Source organism: Ostrinia nubilalis, chromosome 1 (assembly GCF_963855985.1).
Source record: "Ostrinia nubilalis chromosome 1, ilOstNubi1.1, whole genome shotgun sequence".
In the NCBI taxonomy this organism is placed as follows: domain Eukaryota; kingdom Metazoa; phylum Arthropoda; class Insecta; order Lepidoptera; family Crambidae; genus Ostrinia; species Ostrinia nubilalis.
In genome coordinates this window covers 4,660,944-4,682,962 of record NC_087088.1, presented here as the reverse complement: position 1 = coordinate 4,682,962, position 22,019 = coordinate 4,660,944, and the positions used below count along the sequence as shown (strand labels likewise).

Below are 22,019 nucleotides of genomic sequence, written 5' to 3'. Positions count from 1 at the left end.
TATAAAAAAGTTCATCCCCAATTTTCCACCCTTGGGGGTTGTTTTTTTTATTATTAAATTTAAATGGGACCACCCTTGAGGTATTACCTATACGCCGAAAAAAGATTTGTTCAAATCGGTTCATAATTGGCGGAGTTATCGCGTAACAAACATAGAAAAAAAAAAAAAAACATACGGGTCGAATTGAGAACCTCCTCCTTTTTTTAAAGTCGGTTGAAAATGTGGATCATAGAGCCTTATACATTAATATTATTGTATAGGTAAGGCCTAAAATAGGTGAAACTTGCAGAGTTACAGTAGTTTCGAATACTGTTGGTAATTATCAGTATTATCCTGTGATTAAAGTTAATCGACCCCTTGTATAGCAAACGATCGATTCCGTTCAATTACATATCGATTAATTGTATTGATTGATGATATAACTTAGTCGACCTACTATTTTAACTACAAGATTAGAATTCCACGTAATTTTAATAAAATATATGAATATAATTTTGAATTTTTCAATAGTAGTATTGTTGGATATTTTGTCGTCATGCCTGGCATGGTGGAATGTGTGCAGTATAAACTGAAACTTGTTTTTGAAAGAAAGAAAGAAAGAAATAAACAAATAACTATTATTAATTTGCAGAAGTATACAACCTTTCCTTATGCCCGTATTCACAAATGATGCTTGCTTAAGTGAAGCAGCAAATCGAACGTATAGCGTCGAATAGAGCTTTGTGATTGGTTCGTGCGTCACCCTGTGCGTCTACGCGCACTGTGAGACCTCATAGTAATGTTTGTGAATAATGGCGTCAGTTTCTGACTAAATAGTAGTGTGAAAATATCCAAGGACTATTAATAGTTCTTTTCAATTCAGACATTATGACACAACGTTCACCGTACTTACTGTATATTTACTAGACAAGTCGAAAATATATGCAGCGGTAACTGGTTATGAGTTATGTGTACAACGCATGCGCCATTATGTGCCGGACCTGCGCGAGAGTGCGATTTATGCACTTGGCGCGTTGAATTAGAGAAACGTTTCATTCTTGTTTTTGAATAATATTGAGACTAGACTGAGATAGTCTGTCATTAGATTTTTTTTCTTAAAAAATAGAATGCTCAAGCCTTAAAGCTTTAATTAAATATTGCTCTTGAACTACATATATGAAGTAAGAGCGTTTTTGTGGTACAACTGTGACATTACGTGCTGAATGCTGATAAGTGTTTTTAGCCGTATTACGTGTAAATATTTTGATGGTTTCGGCTGAATGGAATAAGACCACTCTGTTTCTTTGGAGGCAAAGGCATTATGCCATACAGCCAAGTATGTCATGTCATATTATGACAACTTGTAATTTCTATAACCTATGGTACGGCTCATCTGAAAGAAGAATTTCTATTGAATGAACTCTTACGTTGTTTTGTCCACCAATTCGTTTACCTAACTTACATAAACCTCACAAAGTTTGACAAATAAAAAACGTTTACAAAAACCGATAAAACGATTGGCTAATCTTTTCAAAAAGTTACTTACATAAGTTTTACAAAAGGTTCAATATTTTGTGCGGGTATGATTGACATCGGCATTTGGAGCTAGTAAGGTAATACAGGTAATAGGTCAAAGGTTCACTTCCGAGTTTATATGTGTCATGCCATTTTACTGAGATTTTTATCTTTTTTAAAGGGCGCTATACACTTACGGCTGGGTTGCACCATCTTACTTTAACATTCACAAACGTCAAAAATCTGGCAAACTCCATACAAAAAGCACCGGTTATCGTCATTGTTACCGTTAAAGTAGGTGGTGTAACTCAGCCTAAGTGCCCCGTCATTGACCTGCTCAAAATGTAGAGTCGCTTTGTCGTTAAAACAAATGCAATCCAAGCAAAGGCTTGTATGAATAACTGCCCTAATATTCACATCGAAATAATATTGACCTACCAAAATAATGTTTTGTAACCTAAGAACTTAATTTCCTAAAAATAAGACCGAAAAGAGTCGCATTAAAACAAAAACAAAGCGTCTGACATCATCAGATCCTGGTTGGGTCTTTGTTGAGTTGATTAAAATAATACATCAAAAACAGCTGCATTAATGACCGCCAAATACACTATTATATACAATAGCACACATAACAACATATACAGACATCAAATCAAGTTATTACACTGTGGAATCTTATTTAATCGTAATAGGTGTTATTTTACAACAACAAAACGAATAGTCTGATGTGCTGAGCATAAATTACCCTTTTGCATAACTTTATTGACCAGTGAGAACGCTATCCAACAATCTGTATTATTTATATTACTCAGCAATCAGTTTTTACAAAGCATGACGCATCATAAGATCAGTCGGTCAACACACAAGAGGTCGAGGCATGTTTTACACGTGACATAATCTTTGACGGCATGCGCAACCGCATCGCCATCTGTTCAGTATTCTGAATGTCAGACGCGTCATGTTGACATTCCGTAGAAAGTGCGATGTTTGTCTTTAGAAATTAGCAAATAATCGTAGGAGTTCTTGTTAGTACGCTGGACTTTGTTTAAGAATATCGGTTATCGTTTTCCAAATTGGTTTAACTTTAAGTCATAGTAATAACATCAATTCAACGTCCAAAGATTTTTATTACAGTCTGCTGCTTACGGCTACTTTTAAATAAGAATTAGACATTGTTATAAAATAAATCTTCACTATGAAAACTCAAAGTAGGTAGGTACTGGCCATTTTATGAAAAGTTTATTGCAAACATATTGCAAATCGATGACGTTACTGGCCAAAAATAAAAAGTTGCAAAAGGAAAATTTTAAGTTAATCATCATTAACTGGCCAGCAATAAAAATAAATAAAAGCGCATTATTTTTAATCTGTGGTTCACCCCGCGTAAATAGTCATCAGTGTAATCATCACTATAAATAGAACGAAAATATTTGGGATATTAAACTAATGCTTATTCAAAGAATAATAATTTCAAATAACTACATGAAAACAGATTTACGACTCGATCTTAGTAATAAATGTAAGTAAACTTCTATGTCAAGTTGATTTTTATGGAATCCTTACACCGGCTGTGTATATTTCTTTTTAATATGAAGATTGATCCTTGAAGCGCTTTATGAAAGTTTTTTCATAGTATTAAAGTCACAACGTAGCTGTCAGTCAAGCTTAATTTCTGATTATATCATGTAATGCAAATGTAATCAATATTTAATTTGCTAAAGATCATTACAATTACCTTACGTAAGTACTTATAGTTAGTTAGCTTTTGATCCTTATTACGGTGATAATGTCAGTGGGAAGTAGGCTGCTAAAATTAAGGTTCGGTAACGTAATGGCAGAGAAAGAAATTAGGTAAATGAACATTATGACTGTATACTTAAGAACTTTAAATAAATTAATTACTTACATTGTGTTAATTCCAAATGTACTCTTTGAATTGGCAGTAGCTTTTTCGTAATAATCAATATTGGATGAACACGAAAAATATTTTTCTTAATTATACATGAATCTGCAGTGATAGGTTCAAGCTTTCTTACTATCTAAATTTTACAATCCCTCCAGTCACCGAGTGTAGAGTGTCCTTTTTTAAAGTGTTACTAATTATAATAGATGTATTTTCTATCTTGATTGATTAGATTTTTTATAGTGAATTACATTGCGATATAAAATTAAAATGATTCTTAGACTTATTAAATCATGTTCAATGATTAATAAAGAAAAAGACCAGCTTAAAGCTACGGAACTTTTTCAGTTATCAATTAATTCCGTCTCGGTTTTACATAATGGAAAGCGATACATTTCTTCGTATGCAATCCGCACCGGTCACGTTCCGAAATCGTGACGCTGGCCGCTGCTCTGATTCCGATGTTACATAGGCTTAATTGTTATTACGAGGAAATAAGGCATGTGGTATGGGAAGTAGAAGCTTAATATGTCGGTGTGGCTTTATAACGAGTGTAGAGATAATTAGTAGCAAAGATTTATTGATTGATGTCATGGATTAAGAATTTTGTAGAGGTATTATGAAAAAGACTATCAAAGTGTTAAAGTTTCTAATAAGTTTACTTCTACTGAAGCAATAAGTACCAACAACCAAGTAGGTTCATAAATACTTAATCTGTTATTTGGTAGTTTGATTGGTGGCTATGAAATACTATGAAATTCTTTAAGCGAGCTTTTGTTTGTATTTAGAAACTTAGTTTTACAAATGGCGGTTTATATCTATTCTAATTCTAAACAATAGCATAAGAATTGTTGAGATTGTGTAATTATCTTTCTTTACTTTAGATTGCAACGAGCGAAATTGAAAGTAGCCTAATTAATTTCTCATGAAAATTTCCATTTTGATTGTCCGAACTTCGCCATTCAAGCTAGTATTCAAAGATCAACCAAACAACTATCTTTCGAAATCACGTTTAAGCCAGTAAAAGGTTTCGGAACTGAATCACGAGCGGATTTGTTAGATGCTGCTTAGCGATTAAACAAATACGCTATTACATTTGGAAGGCTTCGACTTGAAACTATTCTCTGTTGGTCTAAGTATTGTTACTTTAGCGTATTTTGCCATGGAATTTGTTCCAAGCAGCTTTTGAATTCTCTATAGCGTTAGATAATGCTCTGAAAGAGAAAGAGCTGGTATTCCGGTTATGTACATATGAACTGAAACGAACGAACATACATCAATCGTACATCACTTGCATCTTTAGTTAGTTTTATAATATTTTTTGTTAGCCTCAGACAGAACTAGTCTGAGGCTCTACCAATCCCCGAGTCCTGGACTATTGACCGCTAGCTAAGTAAATAAAATCAGTAAAATTGCGTCATTTCTTACTAATGTTTCATGGCATCCATCAGTTATAAACTCTTCTAAATTCCACTCACTTATAGACCACGGCCTAATCCCAACCCTGACGGCAAGTTACCGAAAGTCACGACCGTAGCGTTGGTTCTTACCGGAACCGAACCGGCACTCGGCAGGTTGCACCCAAACGATTGCGACGCATTCGCCAGAGACAATCGTTTACTTTCAAAATGCGGCATTGATTCAGTCCCTTTAGGTTATTTGCTATAATTTGCATTTTAGGCGGAATGGGAAACCTTACCTATTATTATCTTGCTGATCTTGTGAAATATATCCAGCGAGAGAGATCAAAATCTAAATTATGTGAGACCCGTTGGCTTAATTTTCAGCGAAAAACAGATTTATGATATTGTCTTACCAAATTATGAATCACGTCTAAATAATTCGCCAGAAGGTAAACACTATCAGAACATGTAAATAGTAAGTTTTATTCTGTATACTTACACTTATTTCACTAAGGCCCAGAACAGACGGTGAAACGCAACTGCAACGAAACTGCATCTTTATGATGATTCTGATGAATGAAACTGAAACTGGAAGTTTCAAACTGGTCGCGTCATGTCGCGTCAAAAGTAGTTATCAGTTGCAGTTTCGTTGCAGTTGCGTTTCACCGTCTGTTCTGGGCCTAAATATACTCGTTATTTTGCGAGCGTTTTTTTGGACACGTTGGAGTGTTATTTTGGATATATGAAATTGTAACGTTTAAGCACTGTAAAATGAAGTAACTGAATGAATCAGTAAAATTGAGAAACATTAAATGTTACGTATACCAAGCAATAGTTTTTTATTCTAATCCCTTATAATGTGACATTACCTGTTGTTCCATTTATGCAGTACGTACCCAATTAAATGCCTGACAAGTGCCGGTGCTTGCCGGAACCGAACCGGACTACAGGTTGCGCTGACTTCAGGCATTCTATTGCGACATCGGTCCAGTTTGTTCAGCGAGTCCTTCCTGCATACCGTTCCACTATTAGAAGGGATTTGGAAATAGGTTGGCTGAGTTTGGTTTAGATAGTAGTTTGGTTAATTTAGTACTGCAATATAGATTTTTTATAAATTAATTAGGGTAATTATTACGATAAAAATGATCACAATAATGTTAAATCAAGTATAGCCTTTATCTTTAACATTAAAACAGGAAATTACTTAATTATTAGTTACGCAGTGAACGTAGTTACAGTGAGTTTACATAGAGTGGTGCTAAGAGTTGTGTATTCTTAGGTGTCGCAAATTATGTATCTTACACCCGTATTCACAAACGATACTTGCTTAAGCGAAGCAGCAAATCGAACGCACAGCGTGAATAGAGCTCTGAGATTGGTTCGTGTGTGACCCTGTGCGTCCGCGCGCACTGTGAGACCTCATAGTAATGTTTGTGAATTCAGGCGTTAATCAATCCATTCTTATTTATCATAGACATACCTACGCACCTGCGTTTTTAAATAGAATTATATTGTGAGTTATTTTGTTTTAGGGCTAATTTTTCAATCGTCGGATAACTTTTAACTAAAGAATAAGTTTGGCACATTGACATTTTCAGTATGGAAAATATGTCAAAATGACAAGTTTATTCTTCAGTTAAAAGGTATCTGACGATTGAAAAATCGGTCCTTAATAAATTTGATACTACCAGTCGTCTTCTAATAAACTTGGGAGCAGAGTTACCGTATAAACCTTCATTATAACATAATTAAGGTCCATTATCAACGCCTGTGTAGTTAACAATGTGGCGGAATGTTATGAAAATTAGTCCGAAGGCTGTCAGTCTTACGTCACCGTTTTCCCATATTCTTGAACGTTGGTCAACAAGTAATCGATTGATCGATCAATACTAATTTTAACAAAGTTATTAAGTAAATGTTAATTGTTTTGCAGATGATTACTTTGGGCATGTGAAGATGTAACGGATGATAGAGATATACGAGTAGCTATAGTTACAATTTGATGACTATACTGACCTACCTAGATTTTTTATATTTATTGGAGTAGAAATTTGATAGATCTAGGGTTTATTTCCGAAAAAATAATCATAAACATTCAGATTCCTATTTCAATTAAAGTTTATGCTGTTGATTTACTTTATGCGATATTATAATCAAATAACATACATTTTGTAGGAATCTAGTAGGTACTCAGTTTTGAATTGACTGTTATTATTTGTGCTCTTTTTGGCTTATTTTTTGTAAACTAAAAACTTATGTTTCTTATGTTTATGTGCTCGAAGTCTAAGTAAAAACGCATGTTTCCGTATAAGTTTATGCGCAACAAAGTTTTATTTTATAGTTTGTAGTCGCCAAACGATATCTCGGCGAATTTAATGTGTTTTGTGTGGCTTGTACAACACTCATGGGACTAGTCTGTTCAAGTCACTAATGTCCTAGAAGGCATGGTAGTGATGTCGAAATGTCGATGAAATCTATATCGATGCTCAAGAACTTTGCAATTTAAAAAATATGAATACCATTCCTGCTCTACCATAGGTACTAACTGTACTTATTAGTATTGTTTTTCAGATTTAAAGCCCTTTTCTGTAGTATATTCTGACAATGTCAGAGAAATAAATAAATAAATAATTGCGAGAAATAATTGCGACTCCACCCATAATATTCACTCATTCCAGCTTTCAGGAATAACTGAAAGGGAACGGAATAGTAATTTTTTTTCATTATTTCTCATAGGACCACAAACAGATCCACAATCAGAATTTATATAAAGAAGATAGTATAAACTAATGTACATTATTATTATGAATCCAACAGCGCAGGTCAAGTTTACTTATCAGCTAGTGTTAAGGTGGAGTTTGTCTTTTACTTTTAATAATAGTAAATGCCTATATGATTATAGTTTTGATACAAATTGCGTCACTACAGTTGGATCTCAAATTATTGATATTGTAGTGCAGCTGACTCCACTAGTGCTCGTGATACTAAAATCTTATGGCTTGGCAATAATCATTTGCGTGCAAAAATGTTTCAGCAATAACATTCTTGGGCTATTTTTGTGTAAACCTTTGACATAAAAATAAAATGCTAAAATGTACAATTATTTGCGAGATTTGATATCAGAATATTGGTCACATCATTATAGGGTTAAATATTACTTCATTCGTAGTTTTTGCGGTAACAACATATTATTTGAGTAAATCTGGCATGTTTAATGCATTCATCATCATCATCATCAGCCTGTAACAGCTGTGCTTCTAGAGCCCTATCAACCAATACGTCTGTCTTCGGCTTGCCAACTTCTGCTAGCAACTGAACAATTTCAAAAAATAATTCGAAGTAAAAAAGCTCAGACAGTAACAAGAGAATTCCTTCGCTATATCAATAAAAAAACATGATCCAATAAAAATGTACTTTGTCTACCGGTTTCAAGGCTTCAAAAACGTAATAAAATGTAATTCGAAAGGAAGTAAAGTTATTTATTTGACTGCTTCGATGCTGTTTACAAAAAAAAACTGTCATCAATATCTGAAATGCCAAGGTGTACCAGTTATAAGTGATCTACATAAAATTTGATAAAATAACGACAATCGTTATATTTGTACGGTCGACAGCACATCAGGCTATACATTTTCGTTGCAAAGTCGCCCCTATTGCAACTGCGTAAGATACTACAGTGTTTACGTTGACGTGCTGTCGACTGTACGTCGTCAACAATAATTAACGTGTGTTTAGTTTAGTGTAATATTTAGTTGATTAGAATATAAAGATCATTTATTAAGTTTTATTAGTTGCTATATCTTATTAATTGAGGTTATAATTGACATCATGAGATACCACGTACGGTGGCTTTGAATGACAGGTATTTTTATTAGGTAATATTTGCCTCTACATTTTTTCTTAATCAAGGAAAAGGTCTCTTCATAAAAAGCCAGTCAATTCTGGTTACATCCAGATATGTCGCGACAGTAAAAGTGAACCAACAACGGACAAACTTCACCTTCAGACCCAGCCTTGAGTCATTTACAGCATTATCCAAATCTCGTGAATATTTTAGATCACTTAGTTTGCATAAGAAAAAATGGAAAGCCTACTTGTCGTAACAAAGGTTGTGTATTGTAACTGTAATAATAGCTTGTGTTTAGCGTTTTGTAACTGCAATTTATAAATAGCATGATTGACAGACATTATCGAGTTACACTATTAGAAAAATTGCTGCTTTATTTGATCATGAGGTTCAAAGCAGGTCAGAAACAAATATGTTCATGAATCATAAAGAAAAACTTAGTAGAAGATTTTTAGATTCTGCTACAGAATCTCCATTTTCGCAATCTTTCATTTAAAATTGAAACTTTGAAATAGGTATGCGGTTATTGCAAGAATATTACAGTACATAATTTGTCTTATACATATTACTAATAATCTCGTTAGCCCTTGTACTAAGCTAAATGTGCTTGTGTTACGAGTGGGCTCACCACAATAGTCGAGCGGCAGCAGGGTTCGAACCCGCGTTCAAATTGTTGTAAAAGTTCTCTTCGAAGATGACCCGAACAATACATTATCGTTAAATAGCAATAACATTAAATCTACGTCTAGGGCGTGCCAGAGCTGGCATAACCCAAGGCGCTTACAACGGTTAATGTCCGAAACTATTAACCAGTGTTGCAACAATAAAATCGTATAAAATAATTACACTTGCACCTCCGTATAAATCTTCATTTCGTTACGTAAGAAAGGTAGGTACTCCGTTTATGGGAAATTCGCCTAAAGCTAAAGAAGATTTGATTGAAATTTAAATCCATGAAATAGAGCACACAACATAGAAACGTTTCAAACGTGTGAACTGTAATTGGTGTGATTTCATCGTTTTCGTATGCGTAACTAATAACTTCATCCAGTCGCAATTTAAGAGCTATTTACGTGTTTTTAAGAAACAATTTTAATTGCTACTAAACGGCTACAAACCTGATGACCTGTTGAACACTTGCTAGTTATAAATAGAGCCTAATTTTATTGACATTACGTAAAAGTGTTACATTGCGTAAAGTGTTTTAATTATTCCGTCTTCTTAATTGTTTTTTACCATTAATATAATTTACGCGATAGCCATCGCTTATCTAATATTTTCACTTTTAATTGCTCTAACATTTATAGTAATAAAAGTAAGGTCACTTTTACCGCTATTAATTAATAAACCTGATTATTATTTGGGTTCACTAACCGCTAAAATTTAAGCTTTTTCTAATTGTCAGTAATCAAATTAATAGTAATACTGATTAGCACTAACAATTTAAAGTCTGTAACTTAAAAATGGTAAAAGAGAACAATGGCGAACTTCAAAATTAATTGGATTGCGTGCGACTAGACTTATGTTTGAAAAGCTCGCCCACGACTGTTATTGTTATTAATGAATCTGAGTGAGAGGTCCAAGGCCGAGTTCGATGTATCATTATCTATATTGTGCAGGGTAAATGCGCATGGGCAGTTTGCAGTGATACAGACCACCGATAGTCAAAAGGCCAACTGCGAAAGGGCACGCCCGCGCAAAGCACGACTCTAAAACAAGTCTCGTGCACTAACAATCAACATTAACTTTTATCTATTGTTCAACAGCAAATTTATTAGTCAACAAAAGAATCAATGGTCATGCAATTAAACGCAAATGTGATGGGTCAAAACAATCTTCCGAAAAGTCAAGGACCTGAAAATGAAAACTGTAAAACTTATAGGTACCTAAAGCTTTTTTGAAATATGTATTTTAACTAAGTACACAAGAATTTTCATTATATTTATTGTATTCATCTTGTTCACGTTTCCTTTTATTTAAAGCGATCTAAAATGAAACAGAAATTATAATCTCAGTTAACTATCGCCAATAACAATTAGCTAAACTAAATCTCTTACAATAAAGGTATCGTTATCATAAATCAAAAATTTCTAGTCTTGTTAGCTGTTTTATATTGTGTCCATCTCGGACCTTTGATATTTTCTTATTTACATTGACATTAACATTGTGAGATTAAAGATATTATAAATCACTCAATACGTCCGAGAATCGCCTACTCATGATTATGCTGGTTCGCTCACCTACACGACAGTCTTTAAGCTAACGCCCACTTAAATATCCTTCCGACTTGTCTTACTGTCTTGTACCAGGATAATCATCTCCACAGCATGTAAATCTTGCTACAGCTGTAAGTTACCAGTTACCACTAACGTCAGAAGGCATCTGCATTCATTTTCTTGAATTATGTTCGAGCTCCTAACTTAGCGCTTGAGAATACACATTATTCAATGCTTCTTTGGAGCCTCCTTGAATTCGAGGTACCGTTGTTTCTGAGCATTATTTTTTTGTATGACGTTCTTGAGACTAACTGTAATGGAAATTTATTTCAGATTTATCTTTCGTTCTTTATGGAACTCGTTTATAAACAATATTTGATCGGAAAAGGATTTCCAACAAAATTTTACACCAATATTTATCTAGAGTTTATTTTAAACTATTTTGCGTACATGTCTATCCAATTAAATATGTAAATAATCAAATCGTATCTTTTTATTTCTTTTTGCATCGGTTTTCCAGAAATCGTATACGCAGTGGGAGTAAATGCACTTAAAATTGTTGTAGAATGCAAATAAGTGTTGCAATGGTTAACTGGCCGCCCACCGGTATCCTGCTGTTATCGCCTAATGCGCCATAGGTTCCTTTTTGATTTTACATACATGGAAACTCAATCGGAATTAACTTTACTAAAGGAAGAAAACGTTTAAGAACGTCGGGGTCAACGTTTCAACGAATGGCGGACTTAAGTAAAGCGTTTGATACAGTACACACTTGAAATTTATACGATGTGCCGCGAGTATTTCATCACGTCATATTGCAATATGCAGATAGTAAATCGTCTGAATGCTCGAGCATTTCCCACACAACGGACCATTATTATGGATCTTGAGTTTGTATGCGTCCGTGAGGAATAATAGCGGGCGTATAGAAGACCCTTGCAACACCCCAACCACGATCAAGGAATCAGTCGACTGATTAATGAGGTACTCGTGGTATGCTGGTCATTACGATAACCAGGTCGATTTCGTTGTTCGATAATGCTACGTTTGTTGCTTTTTATTGCGGCTTGATCGGTTGCCCGGAGCGTGGCGTATCCGCCGGATTTTAACGCCAAATACAAGACGAGGTTAATTGAGGATTTGCGAATCGGTAATCACATCATACGTAAAGGATTACAGTGCTGTAATCTTAATTACGCTTTATGTAACTAGACTTTTAAGAGTCTAGTATTAAGGTTCAAAAGAAAACGTATCGTTGCTTTGATGCACAATAGTTTTTTTAAGGATTGGTTCAAAATGTTGTACATCCGTAGAAGGCATACATGAAAGGCAACTTGTCTTGAAAATTATAATCTTGATCGCTCAAATCGTCTCAAGGTGAATTTGCTTTGCAAAATAAGCCATTGTTCTGCCCAATATTAATATCAATTTGCCAAATGCATCTAACAATTTAAAATTATGTTCTGCACGCGAGTTACGGTTTATTGTGCCGGAGGCGCGTAGTATGCGCGTGCGTCGGTCACGCGCCCCGAATCTTGGCGGCCGTATGTCGACACATTCTCACAGATTATGGTTATAATTCTTAAAGCGAATACATTACAGTCTCTTTTTGATTGATACCCCACAGTATCGTTGTCGTATTGACAATCAGTGCAGTTGCGTTTAGCACGGATTAACTATTTGTGGGAAACGTCTAGTCTACGTTTCTGTTGTACTATTGTTCGTAGGTATGTTAAAGTTAATGCCATTGTTGATGGAGTTTCAAATACAAGGTTGTGTTGTGCAACTGACAACGTGTGCGTGTGTGAAGGCTTATTGTGCTAATTAACACTATAAAGAACGGTTAAATCATTTGTTATGATCATTTCAATTAATTTTGTCCGTTTCAAATGGTATTGCATTTTCGTGCACAGATCATATTTTTTTAATGACAACAGACGCAAATTAACTTCCTATTCCTGTAAACGAAATAATATATGCATCTTGTTGTAGTTACTTGAAATTAAAATATGAAAAATATTTCTACAGTACTTATTCATCGTTAAGGAAAATGTATGCTTATGAATTTAATTACCTCCACGAAAAATAAAGTCAGCTTTTTTTAATAGCAACAACATTAAAAGTAACTTAAGCTATGCGCTTTATTAAAAAAGGAGGAACCATGATCATCTCATGTTCTAAATCAAGTTGATTAATATCGTGTTGCGTTACATTAAACTGCTCTCAGACCCGCGGCATCTGAATGTTATTAAGTCTAGAAAAGATTTTATGAGACTTATGAGACATTTGTGCTCTTTTAGATTTATAACTCTCACACGTCAGACAATTGTTTTAAGTTTGCGTTAAGTAATACTCTCGCGATGCTAAATATTACAGCTGCGTAAAGCTTGGTTTACATGCATGGGGTTATGCAAAGAATGTGTACAATTTATGATGTCAAGTGTTACGAAAAAAATGTAAATATACAAGATGCTATCAATCTTCTTATTTGAAACAGCAAAAAAATGATATACATACGACAAACTTGACCTTCATTGGTTGGATTTTTATGGCGGTCAAGCTGTAGATTCTGGCTACACAGTGGTGGGAACGAGAAGTGGGAATAGTCCCGTATACATACGATTTTAAACAATAATAAAACCGACTCCATGATGATAGAGATGAGCAAATTAATGCTGATGTGATTAAAACATTAAGGACATTAGGCAAGGTAGGTGGGTATACTTAGTTCAGCTAAGTTTAGAAGGCTGACTAGGTAAATGTTACTATTTCTATTCCAAAGCCACAGAGCACGATGCAAATTTTATTCATGTGGTCTCGGTTTAAACGACCGCTGGCCCGAATCCCACACAGACTCGTGACCACAATGTAGACGTGACAAAACCGTTCCAAAATAAGATAAGCTGAATGCCCTCGAGATTTCTATTCCCACCACTGGTCTTGAGACTGAAAATTAACTAAGCCTCGTAATTGCATTTCGAACTCAGATAATTTATATTATATTTCTTTAAAATTTTACAACAACTATTGTAACGCTGATTGGAAATTATAATAAAATACAGTAAGAAACACCGAGTTCTAATTTCACGCTTGTTAGCAATTGATTAAATTATGTAGAGACATTCGCTTTTGAAACATAAGTTTGTTCATTTCACTTTTTTTAAACTGCAAAACAATATCGACATCTGTACATTGTCTCTGCCTTACATTTATCCAAATCCTATGTCAAAATAATGAAATCGATATAATAGAAACCGCAAGGGCTATTACAAATAGCACAGCTGTTGCATAATAGATTAAAATAAAATTTTAGTTTTATGGAAAAAGAAGCATGATGTGCTAACCCTAATTTGTATCAAGTTAAACAGTCTGGAGGCACAGACATTTCTATGCGTCCTTTATCTAAAATGCAAGGACGGAAAGTGTTGCAACAGTACCATTTGTGCACACCACAGATCAATACTTTGGCAATGTCTGCGGTTCCAATAATGTAGATTGGAACTGCATAACTTTATAAATAACTCGACAGTGGAATGCACCATATCTAAGCCTCTAAATCATGCCTCGTAATGTGGCTGAAGAAATACCACAGCCATGTGATTGTCTGTAGCTATTATGTGTCGTAAATGTTGATCAAAAGTAATAGCAATGTATAATGTGTAGTGTCGCCATTTTATTGTGGAACGCAACAGCTTAAATACAGATAATTATTTACTTCAGTCTTTGCAATTAACTTTCAGTGATACCACATAAGTTTTGTAAAACAAAGATCACAAAGGTTAAAGGTCTATCTATATTAATCTACGAATCTATATCTTCTATATTATCCCAACAAAAGTTGTTATGAAACTGCACCTTTATTAGCAACAATTTCGGTTGTGTCAATATAGTCTAGATGCAGAGCTATCATTTCAAATCGCAAATTAAATTAGATCTTCTATCCGAATACTTAAGATCACCTTTCCTTTGCAGAATGTTTCGGCGCTCAGTCAGACCGCTCCCGGCAGCGATCCGGACCCATCAGAAGCGTGCCGGTGGCAGCCGACATCAAACGGGACGTGGACTTCATTTGCCCTGAGGACTTTGGATACTACCCCCACCCCACTGACTGCACTCTCTACTACGTGTGTGTGTTCGCGAGCGCTCTCCTTGAGTCTTGTACTGGTGGCCTTATGTACAGGTAAATATTTAGAATTTACTTCATTTACTTTTTTTTCTTTTTCATTACCAGCCAATTATCATGTGTTGTACAAGCGCTAATTAATTAGATGAGACATGATCGGAAGCTTGTTCTTATAGACACACGTGGTTCGTGCACTTATTTCCAAATGATTCATATTATTGTCTCAAAAACAGCAAACTTTTGAGCGGATTATACCTATAAGTTCTTGTCTTGATCAAGTTTTCTTAATGCACTCGATATTTTATGTCAATTTAATAGCTAGTTTCGATTTTATAATCGTTAGTATTTAAATGAGAAATTCAACTACCTCTAAATTGCTGTTTAGCAAAGCTTATGTTAACTATGACATGTGATTGATTGATGGATCCGCGGTCACTGGTCGCAAGCTTTCAGCACAAGGGCGTCGGGTTCCAATTCCCAATTGAGTTATTGGTAAAATTACATTAACTACATTGATTGTGTTCTGGCTGTGATGACAGATGCCAATCACATTGACGACAGATAATTAGTTACTTAGTACCTTGCAGATATAATTCATATTGTTGGTCCTTTGTAATTCATTGAGGAAATTCGTGTGCCCGATATTTTCTCATTTAACTTCACAAATTAACATATTGATTGCAGTTTGGAAAAAATATAATAACATGAAACTTCAATTAATTTCAGCCACGAACTTCAAACATGCGATTGGCCCAGAAACGTTGGATGTGATGGCCCCAGCGCTGCAGGAGGCGATGAGTTGGAGCGGCTTAGCGAGAGGGACGGAATTAACGAAAGGGAGCGCATTAACGAAAGGGGGCGCATTAACGAGAGGGCGCGCGTTAACGAGAGGGAGCGCGTTAACGAAAGGGAGCGTTATAACGAGAGGGAGCGTGTTAGCGAAAGGGAGCCACCGCCACCACCTCCACCTCGCCGCACCCCGCCGCCGCCACCACCACGTGTGCAACCCAACCCCGTCGTCACGTCTCGAGGCCAACCCAAATTCAACCGTGATGAATATGAAAAGGTAAAAATAATAATAATAACTACTATACATATTGACTTTGATTAGCAAGAAATTGAAAAAAGCAACCAAAATATCTTATAACACAAGATTGTCTTTACATTACATTACAACATTATTGTGGCCACGATATCAATAATTCATCAAAGTGTTTAGTTACTATCCTACATATTTTTGTTAAATGGATTGTTTGTGCTATATTTCAGCAACAGCAACTCTATGCCGAAGTAGACGATCTACCTCCTGTCGAAGAAATCGAAAGTGATAGACAACAGCGTGTATATAGAGGACAACCTTCAACCATTGGACAAGTTCAAAAAGACAGAGACGGCTACGCGCAAGTCAACTCTGGTGGAAGAAATCTCAACAACAACATCATCCCCGCTTCGATACCTCAGAATAACGGCAAAATTGGCTCTTTCTCCTTTGGTACACAAGTCGATGAAAGAAGAACAGCTACGATTACTCAAGTACCACAAACATATAGGTAAGGTTCAAGTTCAAAACTGAGACGATAGACCGAAAGACTATTTCCAAAACGATTAATTGACTTTATTGTTATTTCAGTGGAAAAAGTGACAACATGACTGACCCTATTCATGACAGACAGCTAGACATTATCACTAATGAAATTGCATCAGACGTAATTGAAAAACCCGTTTTGCGTAGGAAACGAGACACAGAGGCTCAAGACTTAGGTGTAGGAGACAAGAATTCCACTAACGTAGATAACATTTCGGAAAGAAGTAGCAAAGACGAAGAAATTGAATATTTCGAATATGATGCAGAGGCAGTTCCCAGTTATGGTGATGAGCGTGGTCAAGATGATAGTGAACGTGGAAAACGTCAAGTTCGATATTATTTAAAAAATGGTTACAAGAGTCCAGGAAAAAATTGGGGCGTGCCAAAAACTATAAAACTAGTTGATTTAAGACAATTAAATTATAGTCCACAAAATACGCGACTTCAAGCAAACTATAACGGACTCAACAATGCCCATGACCCAAGTCCAAATCAATACTCTTCAAGTAACAACTTCGGTTCATCGCCTAACTCCTATCAGATTTATCAAATTGATAGTAATCCACAGTCACAAATAGCTTTCAAACCCAGTTTGCCGGATCCTACAAATCAAAAACTGGCACAAAGTTCTGGAAATGTAGCCACACAAATAATCACAAAAAGTCCACCGATTTCTTCATTGAAAAATAACGAAAATCTATTTGCGTCTTTGGCGGGAGGATTTTTCAATAATGCTCCAAAACAAAATAATGATCAGAGAAACAATCAGTTTGTATCACAGTATACACCTATTTCAAGCAAACCTAATCAACAAGTCGTGTTTCCCGACTCATCAATACTGCCAAGTACTGTAATTACTGGTAAACCAGTTCTCTTGTCTACCACACAAGGAACACGAACCAAATATAGACCAATTGAAAATAACGAGCAATCACAAGTACGAGGTCGACCAATTTCAAACGCGAATGTTAATCAAAATAGTAAACGTCCAAATAATGATGAGGAATATGAGGATGAAAGTGAATCGGAAGAAGATGAATCAGATGAAAACGCATCGTCGGAGAAAGACGACAATGACGATTTTAAACACGATTTTCCCGAACCTCCCTATGAATTTACACATCCAAGTCATAAATTCGCGGACATAGAAAACCCTTTTGCGAACCCTAATTTTGATTTTGACGCTTTTTTATCAAAACTAAGTGGCGGCCAGTACAGAGTAACAACTCAAAAACCGATAAAGGCACAAAACGCTGCAATAAAAACTATAGCCCACCCTGTCGAAATAACAACAGCCAGTTCAAGCTCCGGTCATCGTAGTTCAACACTTAACTATAAAGGTATGAGTACTCCGCGGCCATTCAGTGGATCAATCGATGGGGAAATTACAGGGAGACCAAATGAAAATCTGCATTCACCATCATCGACCAAACAAACCTTTGAACAATGGACTCCAATTCCAACTTCTAAACACCGTGGACAAGAACAGCAATCGTCTTTGAATCAGAATACTTACAGAGCACCACAACAAAATGCAGGGATACCTTTAGATGCTTTCAGACCCAAACTTAAACCGCCTAATTTTAAAGATGAGCGACTATTGCCAATAAATTTTAATTTTAACAGACCTGCAGAAAGTACAATTAGACCTAATTATGATACGTCAAAGCAAAAAGGAGAGAATCACCAAGTATTTACAGTAACACAAAGACCATACGTGGTAGTAACGGCTACGGGCACTCCATTACTTTTGTCAACACCTAAACAACAGTATTATATAAACTCAGAAAAATTAATTTCTTCGCAACCTTATATTGTATCGTCAACTGGAAAGCCATATTTAGTTTCTTCTGGTAAACCACACCAGGCGTACATAGCATTTAAATCAACTCCCAAACCTCTGACAACTATTGCTAATGAACAACTTGCGGCATTGCAACACTACTGGAACAATAATCCATCTTCAGAATCATATTACACTATTAAATCAACACCAAGGCCGAAAGCAGTGTCTGAGCTCCCGAAACTTGAAAGTTTATTCTCACAAACTGGTAGACCTACCGTATCGCCCACAAGGGGTCAGAGCTTTTATGCAAATATAGCTAAAGATCCAGTTGCTTCAACGACTAAGCAACCTCCAAAACGAAGGCCCATTCCTAAACCATCTCCTGAAATGAATGACTACTATTATGAAGATGACGAAGAAGAATATTATTATGAACCTCTTGTGAAACCAAAATATATGCCCAGTTCTGAAGTTAAACCTCAAAGACCACCGATGGCTCAAAATTATAAAGAATACGATGATAGTTATGAAGACCAACAAGAAAAGCGACCAGTGAATAACAGGCCCTCACAGCAGTCGCCAAGAAGACCAGTCAAATATTCCCACAATTCAGAAAGTGTTACCAAAAATTACAATGACGTTTCCGTTGTGACAAAAAGTCCTATGAAGAACTATAATAAAAACGTTAATGGAAAGATACCTATTCCAGTTTACGTAAACTATGGAACTCCTTCACCTACAGTTTTGACGCGTCCCGAAGTCTCCAACTACGAAATAATTCATCATATGCCGCGTAACCGTACGATTCACATCCGAAAACCAGCGCATTTAGAAAGCGGTCCTTATACTCTAAAGCCCCCCAAATATCTAAACCAGACAACATTAAGACCTTATACAGTTAGGCATAGGTTAGCTAAGCCGACTACTGTCAATGAGCCGATCCCGACGAACGACGACAGCAAACAGACTAGAGGAAGAGTCCGACACCAAAACATAGTAGCACATATTAAAAATACAACTCCTCGAGACAGCCATAACCAAGAGACTCGTTATACAAAGACTAAACATGACGATACTACAAACAGGTAATTTTGAAGTAGAAGAAAAATACAACGGATCTACTAATCTAATTTAATCATAATTCTATCAAATACTCAATTTATAACTTTAACAGTAGCACTTTGTAGCTGTACCTACGATACTAATATTTATCAAATTCTTCTGTCATTGTAGATTAACTTTTTCACTATTTCTCTATCGCACTATATTACTGATTTATGTGGAGCTGATAATGGACTCTAAGGACTGGACAGTAGACTTGAGCAAACTGCTTTGTAAATAGCGACTCTACATTGTGTACATTGTAAAATAGTATTACGATGTTTAAAATGTTTATACTGAATAATAACATTTTAGTTTGGAACCGACCGAGAGCGTTGCTCCTGTCTCTTACTCAGCGAGCCCCCGTCCGAAAATGCTTTACAACGGATCTCAAAGCTACAGCCCTGATCAGTACGATCCCTTCTATGCTGTGTACGACGAGGATGGTGAACTATACAAAGATGCAGGTAAGAACTAATACCAACATAATCTTGAAATTAATACTTACAATTTCTGATCTTGGCGTCATATTTAAATTTCATCAATGAGTTTATCCAGTTATTGTAATTATATTTGTACATTATTTGAATATTGTAATATATTTTCTTACTTAAATCTGAAAGAACCATATTCTACTCATATCACAAACTAGACTTGACAGGGTGAAAATAATCTTTAACTCAATCTTACCTTTACATCTTACCATGATTGTTAAGGGATGGATACTAACGTTTGGTTTATACTTAAACCCCTGTAACCATGATTATTTTTTCAAACAATCACAACACTTACCTTACTTAATAAGGATACATTATGGTCAAAGTTAATTCTGTACTCCCAGTGAAAAGGGAGTTAAGTCGAAAATGGTGATTTTTGGGAAATCGCATTTGAAGTTAAAAAAAATCCTGCTTCGTCGCTATTAGAGATAACTTGGTGAAATATTTTTTAGGTGAAAGGTAATGTTAGATATAATAAGGCAGTGTGCCAGTTTGGGAAATATAGCGTGTGGTTTTTTCGTAATTAAATAAAAACCTAGTTATATCACCATGCACGACAACTTTACATTCGTGTAAAGTGATGTAATGGGACATAAATCATTTTACACCACACTGAATTGACCACACGCTAACAAGTGTAAAGTGATACATTTTCCGCCATTTCTGTTGATAATTTTTTGTTTCTTCAATTTTAGAAAAAGTTGTAAAACAAACATAAGTAATTACACTATGAGGAATCATTATTTCAGGTTATTTAGGGTAAATCGTCCAAATTTTTTTACTTATATCAATATACACCAATTTTGTGGTGAGAAAAAAAATGTGTAAACTGATCTAACTAAAATAGCGATCTAAGTATCCTAATAATTATGTGTAAAGTGATATAAGTGGCGATTGTAAAGGAATAAGGCTAGAATTTGAGACTGAATTCTAATTATTTACTCCTTAAATGTTTATTCTGATCTGAAACTACTATTTTATTCATTATTACACCATAAACCATGAATAATATCGGCCTAAATCACATACATTATCTCATATTTTAAAGTAAGTATAGCTGAAGCAATTGTGTAATAAAGACCAGAAACAACAATGGTTTCACTTCAAATAATGAGACAGGAGACAGAGAAAAGTTTGTTTTCTACAATCACCCTATTAGGAATCAAACTCTGGACCAGAGATGATGATGTCAAGCTATATTGATTGCCTTTTGGCTACAGAAGGATAATATAAAAGTAAAGTCATAAAATGCATTTGTTTTCAACAAAAAGGCTTTTAAAAAGCTCTTTGACACGTCCTAGTATTACTTGAACCCTACTTTTATTTCGGGACATAAATGGGCCAGTGCTGAGAAGAAGCAGCGCAAGAAATTTAGCCACCCTTGTCAGCCTCTTCTTAAATCATAAATAACTTGAAAAAATCGAATCTGCCTAAGGCGGGAATCTTCTTAAATCAATAGAGACATGAATTAACAAGACATGTTATACTTGCGAGCTAAACAGATAAAGTCCAGCCACAAATGCCATTTAAATAATTATATACTTTATACATAGCATCCATTCATAAGGACTTTCGTAATTAGCTTTGCAGGGCAATCGAATATTGCACTTAGCCTTTTGATTAGACCATTGTGCGTTATTTGTAGTTTATCTTCCTTCCGACTTACCACTTGACAAAATGTATTTGCACACCTGCATGCAGGTTGAATACTTGTACTAAAAATTTTTTGTAAGAACCTTATAACCTGTATTCTGGCAAATGTAGCAGCAGCCTATCTAGGTCGCTACAGGCCTTCTGCAGCGACCCTGGTGATTGGAGAATTTGAGCCTGTTGATCTGCTACGCTTGTGCACTCCTTGTGCACGTGCTGCGGTTTTTCTTCTGTCTCCATGCATCTTCTGCACAGTAGGCTGTCTGTAACAGCTATATTGTGTAGGTGTTTGTTTAACATACCTGTTATTACACTTAGAACCTTGTGGATGTTGTCCCTGTTTAGTCTTATGAGGCTGCGGGAGAAATTTTTCAATATATCCACAACTGCATCTTTTGTTTGCCTGCATCTTTC

The 22,019-nt window shown here is 35.5% G+C and overlaps 1 protein-coding gene across 7 annotated transcripts in view; it reads left to right on the top strand.

Moving 5' to 3' along the window:
• Positions 1–22,019, top strand: part of LOC135085521 (mucin-2) — a 133,286-nt gene that overhangs the window by 101,344 nt on the left and 9,923 nt on the right. For 6 of the 7 annotated variants that reach the window (XM_063980473.1, XM_063980663.1, XM_063980538.1 and 3 more), the window contains exons 2-6: positions 14,836–15,043; positions 15,713–16,052; positions 16,256–16,536; positions 16,617–19,442; positions 19,774–19,925. In XM_063980473.1, coding sequence (XP_063836543.1) covers positions 14,836–15,043; positions 15,713–16,052; positions 16,256–16,536; positions 16,617–19,442; positions 19,774–19,925 — 3,807 coding nt within the window. The remainder of the gene's footprint in view (positions 1–14,835; positions 15,044–15,712; positions 16,053–16,255; positions 16,537–16,616; positions 19,443–19,773; positions 19,926–22,019) is intronic. The other variant, XM_063980730.1, reaches the window with a different exon arrangement.